At 30.5% G+C, this 20,302-nt stretch overlaps 2 protein-coding genes across 2 annotated transcripts; both read right to left on the bottom strand.

The window, feature by feature from the left end:
* Window positions 1-210: 210 nt before the first annotated feature.
* On the bottom strand, window positions 211-4,732 carry LOC105618919 (AP-3 complex subunit beta-2). The gene is made up of 10 exons (XM_012200449.1): window positions 4,593-4,732; window positions 3,892-3,967; window positions 3,139-3,720; window positions 2,766-3,062; window positions 2,403-2,670; window positions 1,607-2,317; window positions 1,245-1,538; window positions 902-1,173; window positions 463-827; window positions 211-358 (listed from the first exon to the last, which is right to left on the bottom strand). Exons 1-10 carry the CDS (start codon window positions 4,730-4,732, stop codon window positions 211-213), a joined length of 3,153 nt encoding a protein of 1,050 aa, XP_012055839.1.
* Window positions 4,733-8,490: 3,758 nt separating this feature from the next.
* On the bottom strand, window positions 8,491-15,806 carry LOC105619130. Its single transcript, XM_012200660.1, has 18 exons — window positions 15,779-15,806; window positions 14,655-14,782; window positions 14,464-14,559; window positions 13,927-13,993; window positions 13,740-13,848; window positions 13,376-13,651; window positions 13,029-13,162; window positions 12,766-12,956; window positions 12,531-12,690; window positions 10,771-10,913; window positions 10,510-10,694; window positions 10,247-10,436; window positions 9,753-10,037; window positions 9,627-9,690; window positions 9,423-9,534; window positions 9,052-9,327; window positions 8,790-8,923; window positions 8,491-8,711 (listed from the first exon to the last, which is right to left on the bottom strand). Exons 1-18 carry the CDS (start codon window positions 15,804-15,806, stop codon window positions 8,491-8,493), a joined length of 2,799 nt encoding a protein of 932 aa, XP_012056050.1.
* Window positions 15,807-20,302: the final 4,496 nt, after the last annotated feature.

Genomic DNA, 20,302 nt, shown 5'->3' with positions numbered 1-20,302 from the left:
TATACACACATACATATACACATATATATATATATGTACACAAACACATATGTATGTAGAATTTATATATATATATATATATATATATAAATGGAATATATTATTTTAAAAAAGTTTACCTTTACTTAAAGAAGAAAGGAGTATTCAAATTGCCTCATAAATGTATGAAACATATCTATATTATTTAATCCCATAAATAGAATATTCATTTTATTTTAAATTACTCTTAAATTCGTTTAACAAAATTGATCCTATAACCATTTTTTCACAATTCACGCAAACTTCCAATTGTCCGGCGTCAATGAATTTTATTGTCACCAATACCAACGATTTAGACGCTAAAGTATGAGCGGCAAACCTATAAACATTTGCAATATTTTAGTCTTAATTAAGATTTAAAAAATATTGAAGAGATGTTTATAAAATACATGTAATTAGATTTACAATAAACGCATATCTTACCGAATAACTTCATCCTCGTTAGATACTCTTGCGACATTTGCAGTCTCAAACACTTTTTGAGGAAGAGCATTTTTGTTTCTAGAATATGGTATTTTCGCTATGTGCTCGTTCATACCTTTCAATTTGGCCTTTTCCGCATTGAACATGCTTTCAGGCAAAGTCACAGATCTTATTATTTCTCCGATCGGTGATTTAATACTGACCGGACATGAATATTTCTCATCGTTAATCGTGAAGTCAATGTTGAAATTGGCCGGTTGAGTGGAATCATTAAAATTTACGCCTAGCGTCGAAGCTAACGTAGCGTTTGCATCAAGCGACGATATTTGCGTAAAATCATGAATAAACATACCCTTTTGTAAATTCTAAAAAAAAAGCACAAAATACATTATTTCATAGTAACAGTAATATGTTATATAACACTTGAAACATTACTCACTTTGTTTCCTATTTGAATTTCCTTAATGACATCGTTGCTTTCATTAAAGAACGTTAATTCGATACTAACCAAACTTGAGCTAACTAAATGTTGCGATCTTGTAAATCTATATTCAATTTTTAAACCGTGCCCTATAATGCTGTTTAATAAAGTAGTCTTTTTTAAGGGAACGTACGATGTCGATACTTCTCGAACACCATCTGTGATTGTTGAATTAATTGGAGTAAGAAAACCACCCAAGCTAGGCGTCATTACAGGAGTCATTGGAACAACTATAAACAAAAACGATATAATAAATACACTAATACTAATTTTTTGGAATTCCATTTCTTATCAAACCAACCATCATCCAAATCTAATAGCAGATCAAAATTGCTTTTCGGCTTTTCTTTCATTTCTTGTTTAATAGCTTTCGGTTTCTCTTTCTCGTTTTCTTGAGTTTCGCTTTCTTCCTCTAAATCTTCAGAATCTGATTCTTCATCGCTCGACGACTCGCTCTCAGAATCGTCAGATTTTGTTTCATTTTTCTTTCCACTGTCCGTTTCGGATTTATCTGATTCACTTGTATATTCTGAAGAATCACTATCTTCGTCTGAAGATTCGCTGGATGACGAATTAGATGACTGGTTGTCCGATTCTGAAATTAAGAATAGAAAATTAAAGATAAATTTAAACACACGATACGCAAATGTTATCGGACTGTACCTTCAGCAGGAGTGCTTTCCTCATCACTATAAAATGGTTTCTCCTTTTCCTTGTTCTTTTTCTTTTCCTTTTCTTTCCTATTATGGCGTTCTTCTTTAAGCTCTTGTGCAGTAGGCAGCGCGACATCTCGTACAGATGGATCTTGCGTAACTTCTGGGAAAGGTGGTAAAGGCCGGTATCCTACGCATGGCATATCCAGGTAGTGAGACAGAGTGCCTAATTGATACTCCGAGTCTTTAAACCTAGACGTTAAAGTTGGTGCCGGTTTCGGTGCAAGGAAAACTTTCTTCGCGAATTGAGGAAGCTTCTTCACATCACTTTCTTCCTCGAAGATGAAATGCCGTAGAAAACGCGCGCGGTCTCGGATATCGTAATTCTGATCATATTTGGCAAGTTGGAAGACATATTGACAAAACGGCTTTGTTTGCGAAGGATTGTTCAAGCATAATTTCACGGCCAAATTTAAAGTTTGCAGCTTTACTATATCCTGCTCGTTCACAAAACTTTTCGCCATTTTTCGGAGCACATCTGGTGCTATCTTAGGGACTCTGTCAGAGTATTCGCCTAGGAGCCACAAAATAGATGCTCTGGCTTGGGGCACCGTAATAAAATCCATTAATTTAGCCATATGAGCGATAATATCTTTGTGTTCATTTGGCTGCGTTTGCAGGAGCTTTTTTATTACCACGACACTTTCTGCCACAATAGCCTCTGTGGGAAAATAAAAAAGCATAACATTTTATATGAAATATATAATATAAAATATAATGTAGCAAGTATACTAAAAAAACCTTACCATCTCTATTGCTCAACAATGATACCAATCCATTGAGACACATATCAGTCACTTCTTTAATGTTACTTGCACATCTACCGATTGCTTGAATGCTAGCACCAACAAATTCCTTGTCACTGCTGGAGATGTATGTTTGAAATTCTCTCAGTATTACGCTGATGCTGGTTTCAGTTACTAAATTCGTCAGTATGTCGAGTTTTAGAAGTTTTATGTGAGTAGGATCAGAAGTCCGTACAAAGAATGATTTCAAGAAAGGCTCAAACATTCCCTGTTGAACACAGAATAGAATAAATACGAATATCAGTTATACAATGCCAGTTAAATAACAGATTAATTTGTATTTTGTCTTGGTACCACATTTACCTTTCTCGTAATTGATATACTGGCAATACAATGAAGCACAATACTCTGTACTTCTCTATGGCCTCTCAGTAATCTAATTAGTGCCTTTGCAGCGGTCATAACTTCGCTTCTAGGAGCTGCATGATGATATAATTGAGCAACCGCCATTACCACAGATGCATTTCGACTTTGTAACAAAGGTTTCGTGTTTCTTAACAGCAAACGATGATCGGGATCTAACGTAAACTTTGGTTTCTTTGTATTGGAAGAATCAGAATCGGAATCATAAAATGGCCGATTTTCATCTTCTTCTAAATTCTGCAATATTTTAAAAATTATTTTAGAATTAGTATTTAACTCCTCCCTATTTTCTGTTTCAAAGATATATGCTTACATCTGTATTTGGATTAACAAATTGTGTTCTGGCATATCTAGTGAGCATGTTAACAATAACCACTTGACCCCATTCGTCAACATCCACTAATAAATTACACAATTTTCTATAATTCTTATGGATAAGATCTATCCTTTCCGGACATACTTCTTCGAAAGCCATTACTGCTGAACCTACCACAAGAGTAGTTTTATCAGACAGCAATTTTTCAAGTACGCCTATCAATTCTTCTTTTTGTTCATGGTCCAACGAGTATAATTTAGGAATAGCGTGAGCAGCAGTTTTTCGCACATAGGGTGACATATCACTAGCCGAGTCTTTAATGGCCAACATCACAATGGGCACTATCATCGAAACTCGTATACTGGATAACACCCTCAGAGCGCTTGCTCTTATGAGCTGATTGGGATCCTTCAGAGCCCTTTGAAATGTTGATATAGACAGAAGTGCCAAATCTTGTTGATCCTCTGCATAACGAACTAGATAAACGTATACCAGCTTTTTTACCTCAATATTCTTAGATACTACATTTTTTACAACAGCTGGAAACATTTCTGATGCGTCTTTTCCTTTGGCCACCATCTGAAGGAAAATTATCGTTAGTATTACTATCAATCAAGGGCTATATTCTTGAAAAATATTGTATACAAAAATGTATGAAAATACTATATTGTATGTAGTTATGTAAATTTCTCTAGTATTTTCATTTATATTTTTCAAGAATAAGATCTTAAATCTAAATCATATAATTACCCCAATTATACGTTTCATGGCTTCTAACTTGAGTCCATCCTTGTTACTGTCCAACATCTCCTTAAGATCATCATGCCTAAAATAAATACACTTTTATGAAAATATCCATCTGTGTTTGAAGAATACACTATCAGTGTTATTCTGTTTAATCCTGTTTTACATATAATAAATAATAATAGTTGCTTTCTATTTATACCAGAATTTGGATAATTCTCACTTGTGATGTTATAACTCAATTGAATGCACATTTCTTTTCATTCTAATAAGTGAGATTCAACTAAGTTTTATACAGTTCTATACAAACTGAACACTATTTGCTTTATAGAATGTTAACTCATGTTAAAAGAAAGGTTATAAATCTGTGTTATTACTCAATAACTTTGTCACCAATATAACCAAGTAATGACATTATCTGAATATAAATTATTCACTTGTGTGAAAAACAGAAAGTAACTAAAGATGTGACATAAGGATATTGATAAAACATTCTTCAAATGCAGCCTGTATGTCATATTAAACGTAAATATGTTTCCACTAATAAAATAGAAATAACATGATACAGATGAAAGTACAATTCAGTATTTATGACAGAGGTTTCAGTATGTTGTAAGCTGATTTTAAATCATATTGTTCTGCGGTTAAAGGAACGATTTTGTAGATAAACGAGATCACTCAAGATGAATCACTTCTAGACTAATTACTTCTTGTATTCGGGATGAAATAATCCACTCATGAAGGAAGGAATTTCCATCGTATCAAAGAGATCCGCATCTGGAGTGGACGGCCTCTCGACACTGTAAGAGCCACCATTATTGGACATACTCGCGGCTGCCGTCAACATTCTTCCGTTTTATCTTACGCGAAACGACAATTTTTTTCCGAACGTAAAAAAAAAGAGACCAAGTATCCCGAAATTATCCACGCGTCAGGACACTCGTTCTCCGATTTTTGACAGCCGTCTTTAACGAGCGGCCATATTGTTTTACAATTCCACATCACGGAAAGTGTAGCTGCACTATCATACACTTTCCGCGCATCAATACCACCGTCCGTGGGCGTCTTTTCAGCTGAACTTCTCGCATGATTCGTCTTTTCTCTTTTTCTCTTCATGTTGAAGAAAAAAAGAGAAAAGATGAAAAATGCGAGATATTCAGCTAGAAAAAGAACAGGTCTAAATTATATCGCGAAACGCACCTCCGTGAATATTACGATTGATTACGATGATATCGCGGATATCGAAGAGATAGCAAGTGTTTTAATCGGATTAGTCGTGCACGCTAATTGGCTGATTGACTCTCGCCATTCTGCCATTCGCGCGTCTTCGTAGTAGAGACGCTACAGCGCTTGTCGTTTGTTTCTTGCGCGGTTTATTTGTAGATATCGGACGACAGGAAGATTATAGAAAATTAGATTAATGTTTCGTCGCGATTTACTTAACGGACGATTATCTCTCAAAGAATATTTCAAGTCAAACGCGTTATTCATTAATCTCAAAATAATTGAGTCGTTGCTTTTGCATCTCAATAGCGCGGAGTATAATACGATATTATCGAATTGCACGATTTATATAATGCAAGTACGTAAACATCATTTATTAAATAATAGAATGCAAGGGTGTGTTGATTGCTTTTGCATTTCGCGGAATTTATATGCTCAAGTTCTATCACGAAGTGTGTTTCGAGCGCATAATTTTTGAATGTTCCGTTAAACGATTGCAGTTGACTCGGAGTTAACTTCGCGTTTTAATTTTGGGAATGGCGCGGAAAGTACGACGCGATCATTATCCGCGTTATTGCAAGTGTCATGTCGTGGAAAGTTTTATCAAACTGACAATTTGATTAGTGTCTGAGAGAAACTGGTGAGTGTAATTAACTTATATATTGTATAATGTATTCCATACAATGCACTTTGAACATCCAAGAGATGAAGATATCCTAGAAAAAGTTAGTTGAACACCGATCTGTAGAAGTTCCATTTACACTTATTGTTGTGTATTCGTCTTTTTTATAGGGTTTACAATAAGAATCGCAGTCGTAGAGTTATAGTCTTAGTTATAAGAAATCCATCAATTATGGTCAAATGTATTAAGGATAATAATCAATTACGATAGGTCAATTTCCTACTTCTTGAGACCTTAGGATTGCCTTCGATTTCCATTGTGGACAGCTCCGTATATTCGATTTATGCTCCAATTTTTTTTTTTGTGATCAGGATTGCAGTGTCGTGTTATATTATTGTTCTTTTGCATAGATTATATATATAAAAAAGTATATATATAAAAAAGTTTTATAACGAAACCGTGTTATACAGTTTCCGATAGGTTGAAATCTATTGTTCCTTGTTGCTATTCTTGTGCTTTTCAGTTTCAGGCTTTAGAGAATAGCAACCCATTTTTATTATTACCTATTCCTCTTTTAATCAAATCGTATTTCAATGATTCAGAAATAACGACAGAAAAGATCACATCAAGGGAATCTAACGAAGCTAATAATCTGAACAACCTGATAGGAAGAGATCTATGAGAGGTATCAGATCCAGGCAAAGCAATCTAACGGTAAATATTATTTATTACTTATGAAAAAATTAATCGATTTTTTTATTTAAATTGTTTTTATTTCAATGTGTTTAAAAATAATTACAAGGAAAAATGTAAGAATAAAATTTTATTAAAAAATTTATAAAGATCTTTGGAAAATATATGATTATTTATTAAATCTAATTGAAAAATAAATAAAAATTTTGCATAAATATTTTTCAAGAAATATTGATTATTTTAATCGAGCTGTGCTTTAATTTGAATCTTTTATCTCTCCATATGTTGCAGAATCGTCGTAGCTATGTAGCTGATTAACTCCACTGTTGTGATTGGTGAGTAAAAAAATAAAATTTTATGTTAATAGATCTTCTATGTTTTAGGTAACATATTATCATTAAATTAAACGCGATATGTTACTCAAAGTTCGGATTTCCAAACTGATCAATAATTGTTGAAATCAAATAGCTAAAAAAAATTCACATGATATAAAATTCATTCTAATTAAAATATCTGTCTAGAATAATTAACACATGGAAACTTTTATTTAAATAGTTTATAATTTCCATTTATCATCCGCATTAGTAAAAGAGAGTGAAAAATTGCTTTGCGACATTACCGTCTTTGTTTTTTCTTGGTATATGTTTTGCATAGAAATATTATTAAAATATTCTCGATGCTTTTTTTTTAAATTTTTAATATATTTTTAAACTTAAATTATTTCAATTTTTAATTATTTTTGTAATGCATTGTTATGCAATTATACTCTGTAGATACAGTTTAAAATAGAATCAATATAACACAGAACACAGAACAAAATTAGAAACCATTTGGTGAATGTGTTACCTTCCTGAAATATTTATGGCTGCTTAGTTTTTTTGACGTGTTTGTTTTGGACAAAAAAGAGTTAATAAACGTATTTTATTATCTTAAATGTGGATACGTCCACTTTCAGATTTCTTTCTGAAAAGGAATTTTAATGTAGACAAGTTTATGTCGGCAATGAATTAAATTGTATCAGTAATTAATAATACTTACTTTTCACTTATTATTATAAGATTTGATAGTTATAAAAATTTGTCTAAAACTAGCTATCTATATCTTCATGATTATGAAAATTGTATCAATGTATCTGTGAAATTTTGTTCTCTACTATTTTGTTCTTATCTCTAAATGTGTTTGAATGATTTATGACAGAAAACTATAATGTAATAACCCTATACAGAAATATAATATTGAAGGATTTAATACTGGATTTAATACTGAAAGACAATAATTATTTATTTTAAGTATTAAAAACACTGTCATCCAATATTTTAGTATATTTTTATTCCAAATAAATAATTAATTACTGTCTTTTAATAATGAATGGATAGATATTAAATTAGATATTTGCAAGGAAAGTCTCACATTTGCAAATTATTGTTCATAAATCTTACGTGTATATGCCTATAATTACATGTGAATTATAGCTAGAATTATATATATATAAAATTGTTTTTAAATATTACATAAATAATAATAAAATAATTTTAACATTCTTACAATATTTCATAGAATATTATTTTATTATCTTGTTTTTGAAGAAGAAAGAAAGAATAAAAGATAAAAAATAAGATATTAAAAAGAAGTCAAATGAAATGATTATGTTATATTCAAATAAAATAATATCCCACAGTATAACAACAGCTATTTTGTCAAAAAATTAACAATTTGAATATTTCATATATTTAAAGAGTTTTTGATCTTTTTCAAACTTCTTTAAAATCTAAAAAATAATTGTCAAAGTATCTGGTATTAGCAATTTTTATAAGTAAGGCTTGTGTAAATGATTTAAGTTTTATTTTTCCGTCTTCTTTTTTTGGTAGCATTAAGATTGCGTTAGCTCCTACGGCACTAATCAACTTATCACTGATAGCATTTCCCTTAGTACGAACTAATGCACAGTTTCTTTCCGGGATCCATCCCAAAGTTGTCCATGTCACTCTAGAACGGCTATGCAAGACATACTCAGATTCCATCTACGAGGTTATAAAAAATTATAACAATATATATCGCATTTTTTTTCATAACATATGAGATTGTGATAATCTTACAGAAGCTGGTATTATAGCATATTCCGTGTAGAAGTTGAAGTACATCTCATTCAAAAAGGACAAAAAAAATATTCGCGCGGTAATGAGAGCGGATACTGGATTTCCTGATAGACACCAGAAATATTTCTTTGTGTTATCAATCTCACACGTTGCAAATATCGTCGACTTCCCCGGTTTGATATTTACGTTTCCTAAAGAAATGCGTTTAAATTTTAAGCAGAAGGCGTGTATTTCTCTTTATATTTAATTATTAATAAGAAAGACATTACCAAAATGTATGTCTGCTTTGTAATATTCCTCCAAAATAATTTTCATTAAATCTCTGTTATTAGTCGAGCCTGTTGTCACAAGTATATCTACTTTCTTTAAAGCTTCATCAATTTTATTTTTTATAGGTGCCATCCTGAAATGTAAATTATTCATTGAATTAATTATTATATATTCGATGGAAAAATGAAAATCAATTACAATTAGTAAATTGAGTAAAGAGTATTAGCATACAAATTCGGGATAAATTTTAAGTATCCTCACATATTATTCACGATTCCAAAATCCAAAGAATTGTAACCCTGTTCTTTAAGTAATGTAATTAGAGTAATTCGATTAATATCGTAGACAAATCCTGGTGTTAACATTTCTCCAGGTTCCTCTAAATTATTTCCGATAGATAACACACCTATAGGTGTATTTTTAATGACTATAACTTCTTTGCGACCAGAAGCTGTTAAAAGTCCAATCTCTAATGGGCCAATACGCGTATACGGAGTTGCGACAGTTTTTCCTTTCATTAATTCGTAACCAACAGGTCTTCAAGATAGATAAACAGACGAATAAATTAATTGATTTTATAAAGAGAGAAAATCTGTATCGTTACGTTTATTGAAAATATTCATTTCATATACTTAATATTTTCGTTGAATTGTGGTTTAATTAATATCTCAATATACATATCGTCACTGTCTTTAGATTTTTCTATTAGTTTTACATCCTTCACTTGTACAACCGCTGTTGCTTCTATAATTGGAAACAGAAACGACAGTTAATTCTTTATTGCAATAGATCATTATCAATAATGTGTATAATTATTTTTATATATATATATATACCATTAGGAATAGGATCTCCGCTATTTACCCATACGCATGTCCCAGATTCAAGCGACGGAGAGAACTGAAAAAGTTTTATCTCGTAATTCTAGTTTGTTACATATATATGAATCTGATACAACTTACCGTATTTTTCTCATTCTGCTGCAGCACTTTCCTTAAACCTTTTCCATCAGTTACTAGTACTGCATATCCATGTTTAGTGGAAGCATTAAATGGTGGCAAATTATAAGTAGATTCCACATTCTCGTACAATATTCTACCATAAGCATCATTTAGCTGCACCGTTTCAAAAATAATTTTATTTTTACTTTCACTTATTATTTCACGTATCTTGGACAATGCATCTGTTACAGAAATCATAGGAAACGATTCTTTATGGCGTTTAATCGTATTCGCGTAATCGTGTTTCTGTAAGAAAATTTAATCGCACTTACAATATCATAAATTTTTTACTTTATTTTTAATACAAAAAATGTTTTAATTGCAAACTTACAGGAAATAAATAAGATTTTCTGTGGCGCTTTACGGCAGTTTTGATCTCTTTCTGTATTAAAAACCTTAATGTATGTATAATGTCATAAAATTGTATGTTATTACTAATACAAACAATACTTTACCTCCTTCGTAGAATTATCGCTGGAAGTAGATGCAACGTCATGTAGCGGAATATTTTCATTTTTGTCTATACGTATCAAATATATCGTCTGCAGTATCATATTTACAATTACTGCAAAAGAATTTTTTGTATTTTTGTATAAACCAGACAAATCAATGATTAATGTTTGATTTCGTATTCCAAATACAGTTCTGAAAACAAATATACACAATTATAAAACTTGTAATTATAAAAATCTCAATTTAAATAGAAATAAAAATTTACTTATGTGGCATAATCTCGTTCAGATTTGTTTCTATGTTTAATAGCGATCTTGTTACTCTTTTAGAAACTTCTTGGCTATCTCTAACACTTTCAACTGCTTCTTTCACAAGTTGTCTGTTAATAAATTTATTATTACCAATAATAAGAATAACATCAGCCTCAATGCACGCAAAAAATAATTCTGTCTATATCACATAAACAAAATAAATTTAATGATCAATATAACACGAAAAAGAAAATTTTTAATCTATTTGTAGTTACCGTTATATCAGTTTTAATTGGGTTTATTACTATCATGTCAGATATTTGTATATTTGCAGCCTTAGTTGATAGCACATCTCGAATGTCATTACTGTTATCAACATTAATATTTTCTGATGAATCACTGTTATTAATATCATTATCTACAACTTTAATAATCTCACATTAATTGTATTCTATGTACTAAATAATCATAACAGAATTAGAATTTTGAAAATTATGACACTAATATTGAGTCTGATAATCAAATGTATTTTTTAATACATTTAGTTTAATACGTGTATACAAAGAAACTGTTAAATTCTGTTAAATGTGACAAAATTATAAGATATGTAAAAATTAATTGTATTCATTTATGTACTATATAGAAATATTAGTGATCAAAGAAACTGTCACAAAATGTACTATTTTTAATTTTTAAATTTAGCATATATATATATATATATATATATATATATATATATAATATAATTTTTATTACAATTTGTTATTTAAATAAATAGACTTTATTTATTTAAATGCACACAATTTTTCTTAAGAATAATATAATATATATGAAGAATATGCTTTACAAAACATACTTGCTATAATTTCGAATTTGACTACCATTTTATCCTCTTTTATCGTATACTGACAGTTACCGCAGGATTTTACCGTTTCGTGCGTTATGTTTTGTCGCAGCTACCACGTTCGTCGATTGGGTTGGTTCTAATCGAAATAGGTCACAGAAATATTTCGGTGACAAATTGTTTACATTTCTTCTCTTTTCTTAATAGTAAGATTGTACTCGGACAATGTCAGCTTTGTTTTCAACATATGTTTAATATATACCGCGGATCTTTTCATGTTTTAAATAACGAATATATATATATTATATATATATATAAATTATATATAATAAATTAAATATTATATATATATATATAATATTTAATATATATTTATATAATATATAGTATATTATAATATATATATATATATTTCTAATATAGAAGTTAAAAAAATATATTTTTAACAGAAACATATTTCTCATTATAATATTGTATTTAAAAAATAAACTTTATTACATTATATATGCGCAGTATATACAAGTGTGATTTAATAGGGTGATTTAATAAGGTGCGTTTTGAGTTATGCATAAAGCGCATGATGCATCATTATTTGTCCTTGTTTACCATATACAAATAAAAAAGAAAGATAAAACGATCATGCGCTTCATGTGTATTATAGGAAGAATACATCATAAAGTCATTGACAACAAAAATCAATAGATAAGATTTCGGAGTCTGAAAGTCTAAAGTTGATACATATTTGAGCGATGCTTATCAATACTTTACCATGCAATATGCACTTTACAGTCCTCGAAATCTTATTCACAATGTTGGCTCTGAAGCTAAAATTGGATAGACCTAATCTAATGCAATAAAATGATGCAAACTTACTATAATCTAGGTGTTTATATTTAAAAATTAAAACTATATAAGATTGAAAAATCAAAATTGATGGAAACGATAATCACAGTACTTGAAAATTATTTGAAATTTAGAATCTTTATACAGTTCACGGTGAGCGAAATTGATGATATATTTTATGAAACATTCTGCAATTACTTAAGAAGGTGAGATTTTTACGATTTTAATCTTAGCAATAAAAATAAATAATAAAGTATTATTCCTTGTTTATATTGAAACTTCCTGGATGGTCAATAAGTAAACCTGATATTTTTTCATCGTTAAATGTTATTTTTTCTTTGTTCTCACTTTTTGGTAACATCAAAAGTGCGTTTGAACCTACGATGTTACATAGTTTATCTTTGAAAAGATTACCCATGCTACAAGCCATTGCTAGATTATCTTTAGACCACTTCAAATATGTACACGCAAGTCTAGGACGGTGATGTAGAATAAATGGATTATCTACCTACAATTTTAAGAACATCATAATATTAGATATATCTTTCTATATTTTATGATATTATGTGGACTATAAACTTACATAAATTGGTAATATAGGATTTTCCGAGCATTCATTGCAAGACATCTTTTTTAGAAAAGGCAAAAGGAATACTTGCGCAACAATAAAAGCAGTTACCGGATTTCCCGACAAACACAAGAAATATTTTATTTTATCATTGATCTTGCATGTAGCTAGCGTAGTTGACTTCCCTGGTTTTATATTTACATTACCTGAAAAAAATGGATATAGTTGTAAAAACTTTTTTTATATGTTGAAAATTAATGAGAAAAATAAGAGCTAACCAAAATATATTTCGGCTTGAAAGTGTTCTAGCAAGATTTTCTTCAATAAATCTTTGTCATTAGCAGAACCTAATGTCACAAGTATATCTACTTTATCTAGAGCTTTCTCAATATTCTTTTGTATGGATAATGATCTGCAAAAATTAATTACTTTTTTAAATTATTAAGTATCGTGGAAAGTTTGTGTCATTTTATCAAAAGATGTTTCTAAGGGAAAAAAATGATATAAACTTTCCGCAGTACCTAATATTTATATAATTATGAACAAAATTTTGTAAATAAAAAACTATTAAAGTGATGTAATAGTTTGCATATTTGAAATTGTAAAAAATTTTCAACGCTCTCACGTATTATTCACGATTCCAAAATCTGAAGAAGAGAAATCGTTATCTTTTAGTAGTGAAATTATAATTATTCTGCTAATATCGTAGACATATCCTGGTTTTAAAGGTTTTGCGGGTTCTTCTAAGTTATTGCCGATGGATAATACACCTATAGACAATTGCTTAGCGACTACAACTTCTTTATGGCCAGAAGCTGCCAAGACTCCCATCTCTTCTGGGCCAATACGTGTGTATTGTTTTAAGATAAGTTTTTCTTTCATTACGTTGTAACCAATAGGACTTCGAAATAAATATACAGATAAATAAAATAACTATTTTGATAGATAAAAATAAAATTTTGTCTGGTATGAAAATATTGAATTTATACTTAATGTTTTGCCCATATTGTGGTTTACTCATTATTTCAATATACACTTTGTTGTCTAGATGAGGTCTAATTCGTTTTGTATTTTCCTCTTCTACAACCGCTGTTGCTTCTGTAATCAGACACAAATGGTAATTGATTCTTTATTATAAATGATGGATCAGTGTAATTATAATTTCTAATTATTTACCATTAGGAATAGGTGCTCCACTCTTCACCCATACGCACGTTCCACATTGAAGCGAAATCGGAGGATACTGAACAAATTTTGTTTAGTTCTAACTAATTCTAATAATTGTAACTTGTTGCATATACATATACAACAAAAATATATATCTACATAAAATATACCATAGATATATGCATCGTATTTATCTTACCGTATTATTATTATTCAACACTTGTCTCATTCCTTTTCCATCAGATACCAACACTGCGTATCCATGCTTTTTGGAAGTTCTAAATGATGGCACGTTGTATTTCGAATAAACATTTTTAAATAATATTCTACCATAGGCATCACTTATTTTTACCGATTCAGTATCTGTAATTATACTTGTTATGGATACTTCATTCAATATTATTAATGCATTATCTAAAGAAATTAGAGGCGTCCATTCCGTATAGCGATTGCTTGCATTATACTCTATTCTCTATAAATATCTTTAATTGTATATATTTATAATATTATAAAATTATTATATTTGTTGTGCTTAGAGTATCTTACTTCTGCAGAAGTATATGAAAAAGAAGAAGAAGTAGAAGAAGAAGGTTCCTTAAAAGTTTCAGAATGAAGATTTTCGTTTGCATCTTTATCTGTTATCTATACAAATAGATTAGTCTTAATATAGTCTGTGTCTATATTATCTTATAAATCTGTTTTACAATATTAATTTTAATATAGACAATATACTTCACCTGCTCTGAAACATTATTATCGGAAGAATTGGGGGAATATGCATTGGCAAGTAGCGACTCAGTCTCTTTGTTCTCATCATCATTCTTGCGTATTAAATGCAATGTATTTATCAGTGTATCTGCAATTGCTGCAATGCAAACATTGTCTATGCCGGGCAAATTAATGATAAACGTCTTGTTTCGTATTCCACATACAGTTCTGACAATAAATCAATTGTAAGAGTTGTGTGTGTAAATTTCAAAATTACAACGTAAATAAAAATAAAAGTTTACCTGTGACTTGTTATCTTGTTTAGATTTTTTTCTATGATCCTTATCGAAATTGCTATATTTTCAGAAAGTTCTTTGGGATCAATAATTATAGTTTCAATCATTTTATTTATAAATTCTCTGTTAGTAGAGTCAAAATGATCAGTAATAAAAATGACATCAGCTTTATTATTTGCAGATATTGAAAGTAATCTTTTCTATATCAATTTTTATATAATAAAATAAAATTTAAGACAAGTATATTTAATAACATAGTATATTAAATTTATAAAAGTATATTAAATTTATTATACATATTTATTATAGATATAATTACCATTATGGTATCTTTAATTGGTTCTGCAATTATTACATCGACTATTTTTAAATTAGATATAACAGCCAATGTTTCACGAATCTTGTTATATTTTATAATATATTGCGAGTTATATAAAAGATTTTTGTTTTCTCTTAAGTCATGTAGATTTCTATACTGAATTGATTTATTTACTAAATAGATACAATAAAATTATTAGATTTTTTAAAATATAATAATTAAGTTTAAAGATATATTATATGTATGTATTTTTATGATTTGTCTCAATATTTACAAGTAGCTATTAAACATCATTTTAAAATAAAACTATAAAGCAAATTTTCTTTGTTATACTGTATAGGCATATTAATCATTATTAATTATTATAGATATTAAATAAAATATATTGTTATATTTCTAGTGTATAAATATAATGTTTTTAAAACATTTTTCATTATAATTTTGTATTTAAGAAATGAACTTTATTAAGTTATATATGCAATATTTACAAGTCTGATTGAATACACATGAAAAATATGTGTCCAATCATGGTACATACCAATTATAATTTGAGCTGTTATTGCCATTTTCACTCCTTCAGATCTTTTCATGTTATTATATGATACTCAACTTTCGCTATATGTTTAATCCCAATTATCACGTTCATCGACTGAGCTGACTTTGTCGAAATGATATTTGTAATGATGGTTACGAAACGTTTGACGAGATGCTGTTTATATTTTTTTTCTGAATATTTAAATTGTATTCCGTAACGTCGATTTTATTTTTATAATTTAGTGAGAATACTACCACATTTCGTTATAATTATGTAAAAAATATATGTAAAAATATATGTAAATATAGAAGATTCTAATTAAACGAGAAAAAGAACAATAAAAACATTATATACATATAGATACTAGAAATAAAATAAATTATAATGCTAAATTATAATGCCAACTAATAATTCAATATATTAAACTGGCCATTTATATATTTACATTTATCATAATTACACAAGGAATTAATATATTATATTAGTTTTTATGAAGAAAAGATTTAAGATTTATAAAAAAAATATTAAATTTAAAAAAATCTCTAAACAAGCGTAAGTTTTTTTTAAGTTTGAAAAGAATAAATTAAATGTAAGAATAGTTCATTATCGGAATCATATGAAGAAAAGTATTTAAAATACGCGAAAAAAGAAAAAGAAAAATCAGAAACACCGTAGCATTCATTTTATTTCTAAAATCACAGTTGCGAAATGCGACACTATTTGGAGAAAAACGCGGGCATGTAACGCAGCACCATCCAACGGATTCCAACGGAACTAGCCGATGCGTCGGAGCTTTCATGCGACGCCATGAGGCGGCGCGCAAGCGCAACTCGCAATCGTCCGCCCTTTTCCCGCCGCGCTGACGCTGACGTCGCTGACGAGTGTCGGGACTGTCGGGCGGCCAGTAGCAGCTGACCGATGGGAGCGTTCGGAGTAGTTCCTTCCGTACTCGGCTTCGCAGTCCTCGCATTCGTGCGTGTCCGCGTGAGCCCGTACGTCTCACGGCGATCCGTCAATCATCTTACATCGAGCGACACGCGTCGTGTGTGATCCGAGAAAGTAAAGCCGGCGCCGAAGGAAGAATTCACGAGAACGCCGCATCTTCCACGTCGATTGCGAAACTAGTGAAAGGCGCGCGACACGCGGAACGACAACGGCCACGACGACGACGACGGGTCACGGGTGGAATTATCACGGTCAACGGAACGCCGGGTGAGTAGCGATCTTCGTTTCACCTTCCTCCTCTCGCTCGCGATCGCGTCACCGATCTTCGTCGTAGAGCGCAGTGCAACTGGATATTCCTCCCGGCTACATGTCAACTTTTTGACGTCAACTTTCTCCGATAAGTTTTTTTATAACGCTTTTTTATAACGCATAGAATGCTATTTATATATGACGCTCACCGAATGGTATGTACGATCGCACGACGCTCCGCTCATGAATCCGTGGATCCGCGATCAATTGTGTCACGTTGCAATTTCGTGACATCGCACAGGAACGAAGATGCGAGCATGAGTGCGTGAGTGCGTTATACTTGCGTGCGTGCAACCAGCCACGCGCATACGAGACTTTCGCGTTCTCCGGGGTGACTGACACCTGATGCGTCGATGACCGTGCCATGCGTAGAAATATGGAATCCATCCGTCGAATAGCGACATGTCATGCGAAAAGATTGCGCGTTATTTATTTTTGTCCGATGATCCGATGATAAAATACCGCCGCATTCCAACGGCTCGCGAAGGATACGATCATCTGCGTTACGCAAACACATACATTTTTTTTCGCGCGGAGGGAGGACGCGCGATCCGGAGAAAGCGTCAGATGGCGTCGCGTCTTTCCGGGGAGAACTATTTGCGCGGTGTGTGTGAATCGCCACTTCTTAGATCACGGCCAGAAAAAAATGCATATTCGTGAATGATCCACTGAAAGTTTGACGCATTGAGAAAAATTTGTGATGAAAACGAATCAGAAGATTCAGATCGCGTCGGTCAAAATTCTGCACGTTATTGATGGTAAGATTTTGACTGATGTAACTGATGTGTATGTACGTGTGTGTATGTGAATGAGTTTTATGTGTGTGGGTGTGATTTCAGCTATTAGTTTACCTCTTATTGTTGTCTTATTCTAATTTTGTTAGTGGTAGGCTTTGTAACAACAATTCTGCTGATGCCTAACCATTTGCAAGCTATTATTGTCTACTTACTTATGTTTATGTTAATCTATAGTCTATTGTATCAGACTTTATGTCTATTACTCTATTAATATGTAATCTTTTTCATATAGCTTTGCAATAAACTAAATTAAATTAAATTAAATTAAATTAAATTACTTCAACTGGAGCTTCCAAAATGTTTTCTCCCAAGTATTTTAAATATCGAATGAAATTTTCTTCAGGGAGGACATTTTAGAATATAGCCTGAAATTGTAATAGATTCAATCAGAAAATTCTAATCCGTCCATTTTCAATCAAAATTTTAATTAATGTAACCAGATTCTTTTCAATGCGATCGATAGTTTTAAAGATGTATTTTTATAGCGCGTATTTTGCACGTTTAATGCATTTGTAAGTAAACGTCATAAATTAACTGTTCTTGTTTGTACATTTTTTATATATTTGATACACTTTTCGTACATTTTTATATATTATTCAATGCCGAAAAACTAAAATATACCGGAAAACCAAAGTGTGTCGACGTTGCGATTTTAAATTCTAACGGGTTTGTATTTCAACATTTTAAATTCTAACGCGGATATACCAGGATTTTAAATTCTGATATGCACATGGTAGGAAAAACATTAGTCGAATAAAACGATACAGTCACCGTTAATTGCATTCATATCTGAGGAACTTCAAACGTAACATTGAAAATGAACGTTTCCGCAGTAGGCGTAAAATATATTTATAGCAATATAATACATAATAATAAAAATGAAAGAGAAATAAAGAACACGAAATATTAATCTTTTTTTATTATTAGATTTTTTTATCAAATCTTTTTTTATTAATAATTTGCAGACTTTAACTGACAGTCATAAATTTTTTAGTTTTACACAGAATAACAATATATGTTTATTTACGGCTACAGAATTGTTGAGACTTTGTTTTCGACATAATTATTTATTTAACCAGAGTTGTTTTTACCAAACTTTTTTTGTGTGAGAGCCATAAATCCTGGTATATAAAATTGCAGCTACGAGAAGAATCATTAATAAGTTAAAAATCATATAGATTTTAATATATAGCTTTATATCTTTGTTGATCAGAATTGATTGCGTCTTAATTAAAACGTAGAAGCAACCTGTGAATAGTTTCTAAAATATAAACGATTGTAAATGAAGATGCGAATGAAACTTCTGGGAGTGTTAAATTAAATATAACGAAACTTCATTATTCATTTAAATTGACTTTACTTTCCGGAAGTTTGAATTCAACGTTTAATTATATTAATAATGAGAGTAGTATTGAATATTATACAGTTGCGGCGAAAGATGACGATTTTCTCGGAAGTTCTTCGGGTGGGGGATGAGAGAGGAAAAATGCAAATTTATTGAAGAATCTATAAGTTAAAATTGAAAATTAGAAACAGCCTGTATGAACAAGATTATAATAACTATAAGAGAAATTCTCTGGTTAAATTCAATAATGCTGTTAATTCTCACGCCGCGACGAGGGAATATTTTGAATAAAGTTATTTTGTAATATTACATTTATATTTTATGATTTTATGTAGATATTTCAGACATTTTAAACATTTGTTTACAAACATTTGTAGAATATATTCCTATGTATTGCTGTGCAGTTTCGATATTAATCGATTGTACTACAGGCAATTGTTTACATACATTAATTTTCGTTGTAATTAATCTAATTAATAATTAATAAATTTCATAAACTACGAATTAAGTTTTGTTTTAACGAGAACAATATGCCGGCAATTTATAAACTTATTACTTTATTTACTTTGTGTATTTATTAGAAACGTAAATCCTGTTAGAAAGTTTTCAAACTAGTTTTATCGCTTCAAAGAATGAATATACATATTCATCGCAAAAATAAAAGATAATAAATTAGATTTCACAACTTACTGTTGGCAAAATGCAAGTTAAAAATTAAACGAGTTGAGGAAAATGAGATGTGCACTGTCGTGGAAACTATTCTTATTAACCGTACATTAATTTATCTTACTAATTTATCTCGATGGACGACGCTACTATGAAATGAAAGAATAGTAATCTATAAGCCAAAGGCTCGAGGATTTAATCGAGGATTTTAATTGAAAATACGTGTACTTTCATCTTTATGAAACAAAAGCTCATTGATATATCTTTTGTATTGCCGAAGGAGTATTGTAAATTATTCTGGCCGTAAAGTTGAGTCTCTTTTGCTGTTACGATATTGTACGTCATACGAAAGACGCGATGAAGCTCGGACGTTACGCAAAATAAATACGCGATACATACATACCGCTAACGGCACTGCGGTGCAGCTTGTGGAGTAAGTCAATATCATAAACGTAATACGGGCTG

This window comes from Atta cephalotes (assembly GCF_000143395.1).
Source record: "Atta cephalotes unplaced genomic scaffold scaffold00019, whole genome shotgun sequence".
Lineage (NCBI taxonomy): Eukaryota > Metazoa > Arthropoda > Insecta > Hymenoptera > Formicidae > Atta > Atta cephalotes.
This window is presented reverse-complemented; position numbering and strand designations above follow the sequence as displayed.

Excerpts from the sequence above, each read along its gene's own strand:
- LOC105618919 (XM_012200449.1), bottom strand. The coding sequence starts at position 4,732 with ATGTTGACGGCAGCCGCGAGTATGTCCAATAATGGTGGCTCTTACAGT. Across the intron at positions 3,721-3,891 it reads CCATGAAACGTATAATTGGG|ATGGTGGCCAAAGGAAAAGA; the intron begins GTAATTATATGA and ends ATTTTCCTTCAG. Across the intron at positions 1,174-1,244 it reads GCTATTAGATTTGGATGATG|TTGTTCCAATGACTCCTGTA; the intron begins GTTGGTTTGATA and ends TTTTGTTTATAG.
- LOC105619130 (XM_012200660.1), bottom strand. The coding sequence starts at position 15,806 with ATGGCAATAACAGCTCAAATTATAATTG. Across the intron at positions 13,652-13,739 it reads CAATATGGGCAAAACATTAA|TCCTATTGGTTACAACGTAA; the intron begins GTATAAATTCAA and ends TTTATTTCGAAG. Across the intron at positions 12,957-13,028 it reads TCAAGCCGAAATATATTTTG|GTAATGTAAATATAAAACCA; the intron begins GTTAGCTCTTAT and ends CATTTTTTTCAG.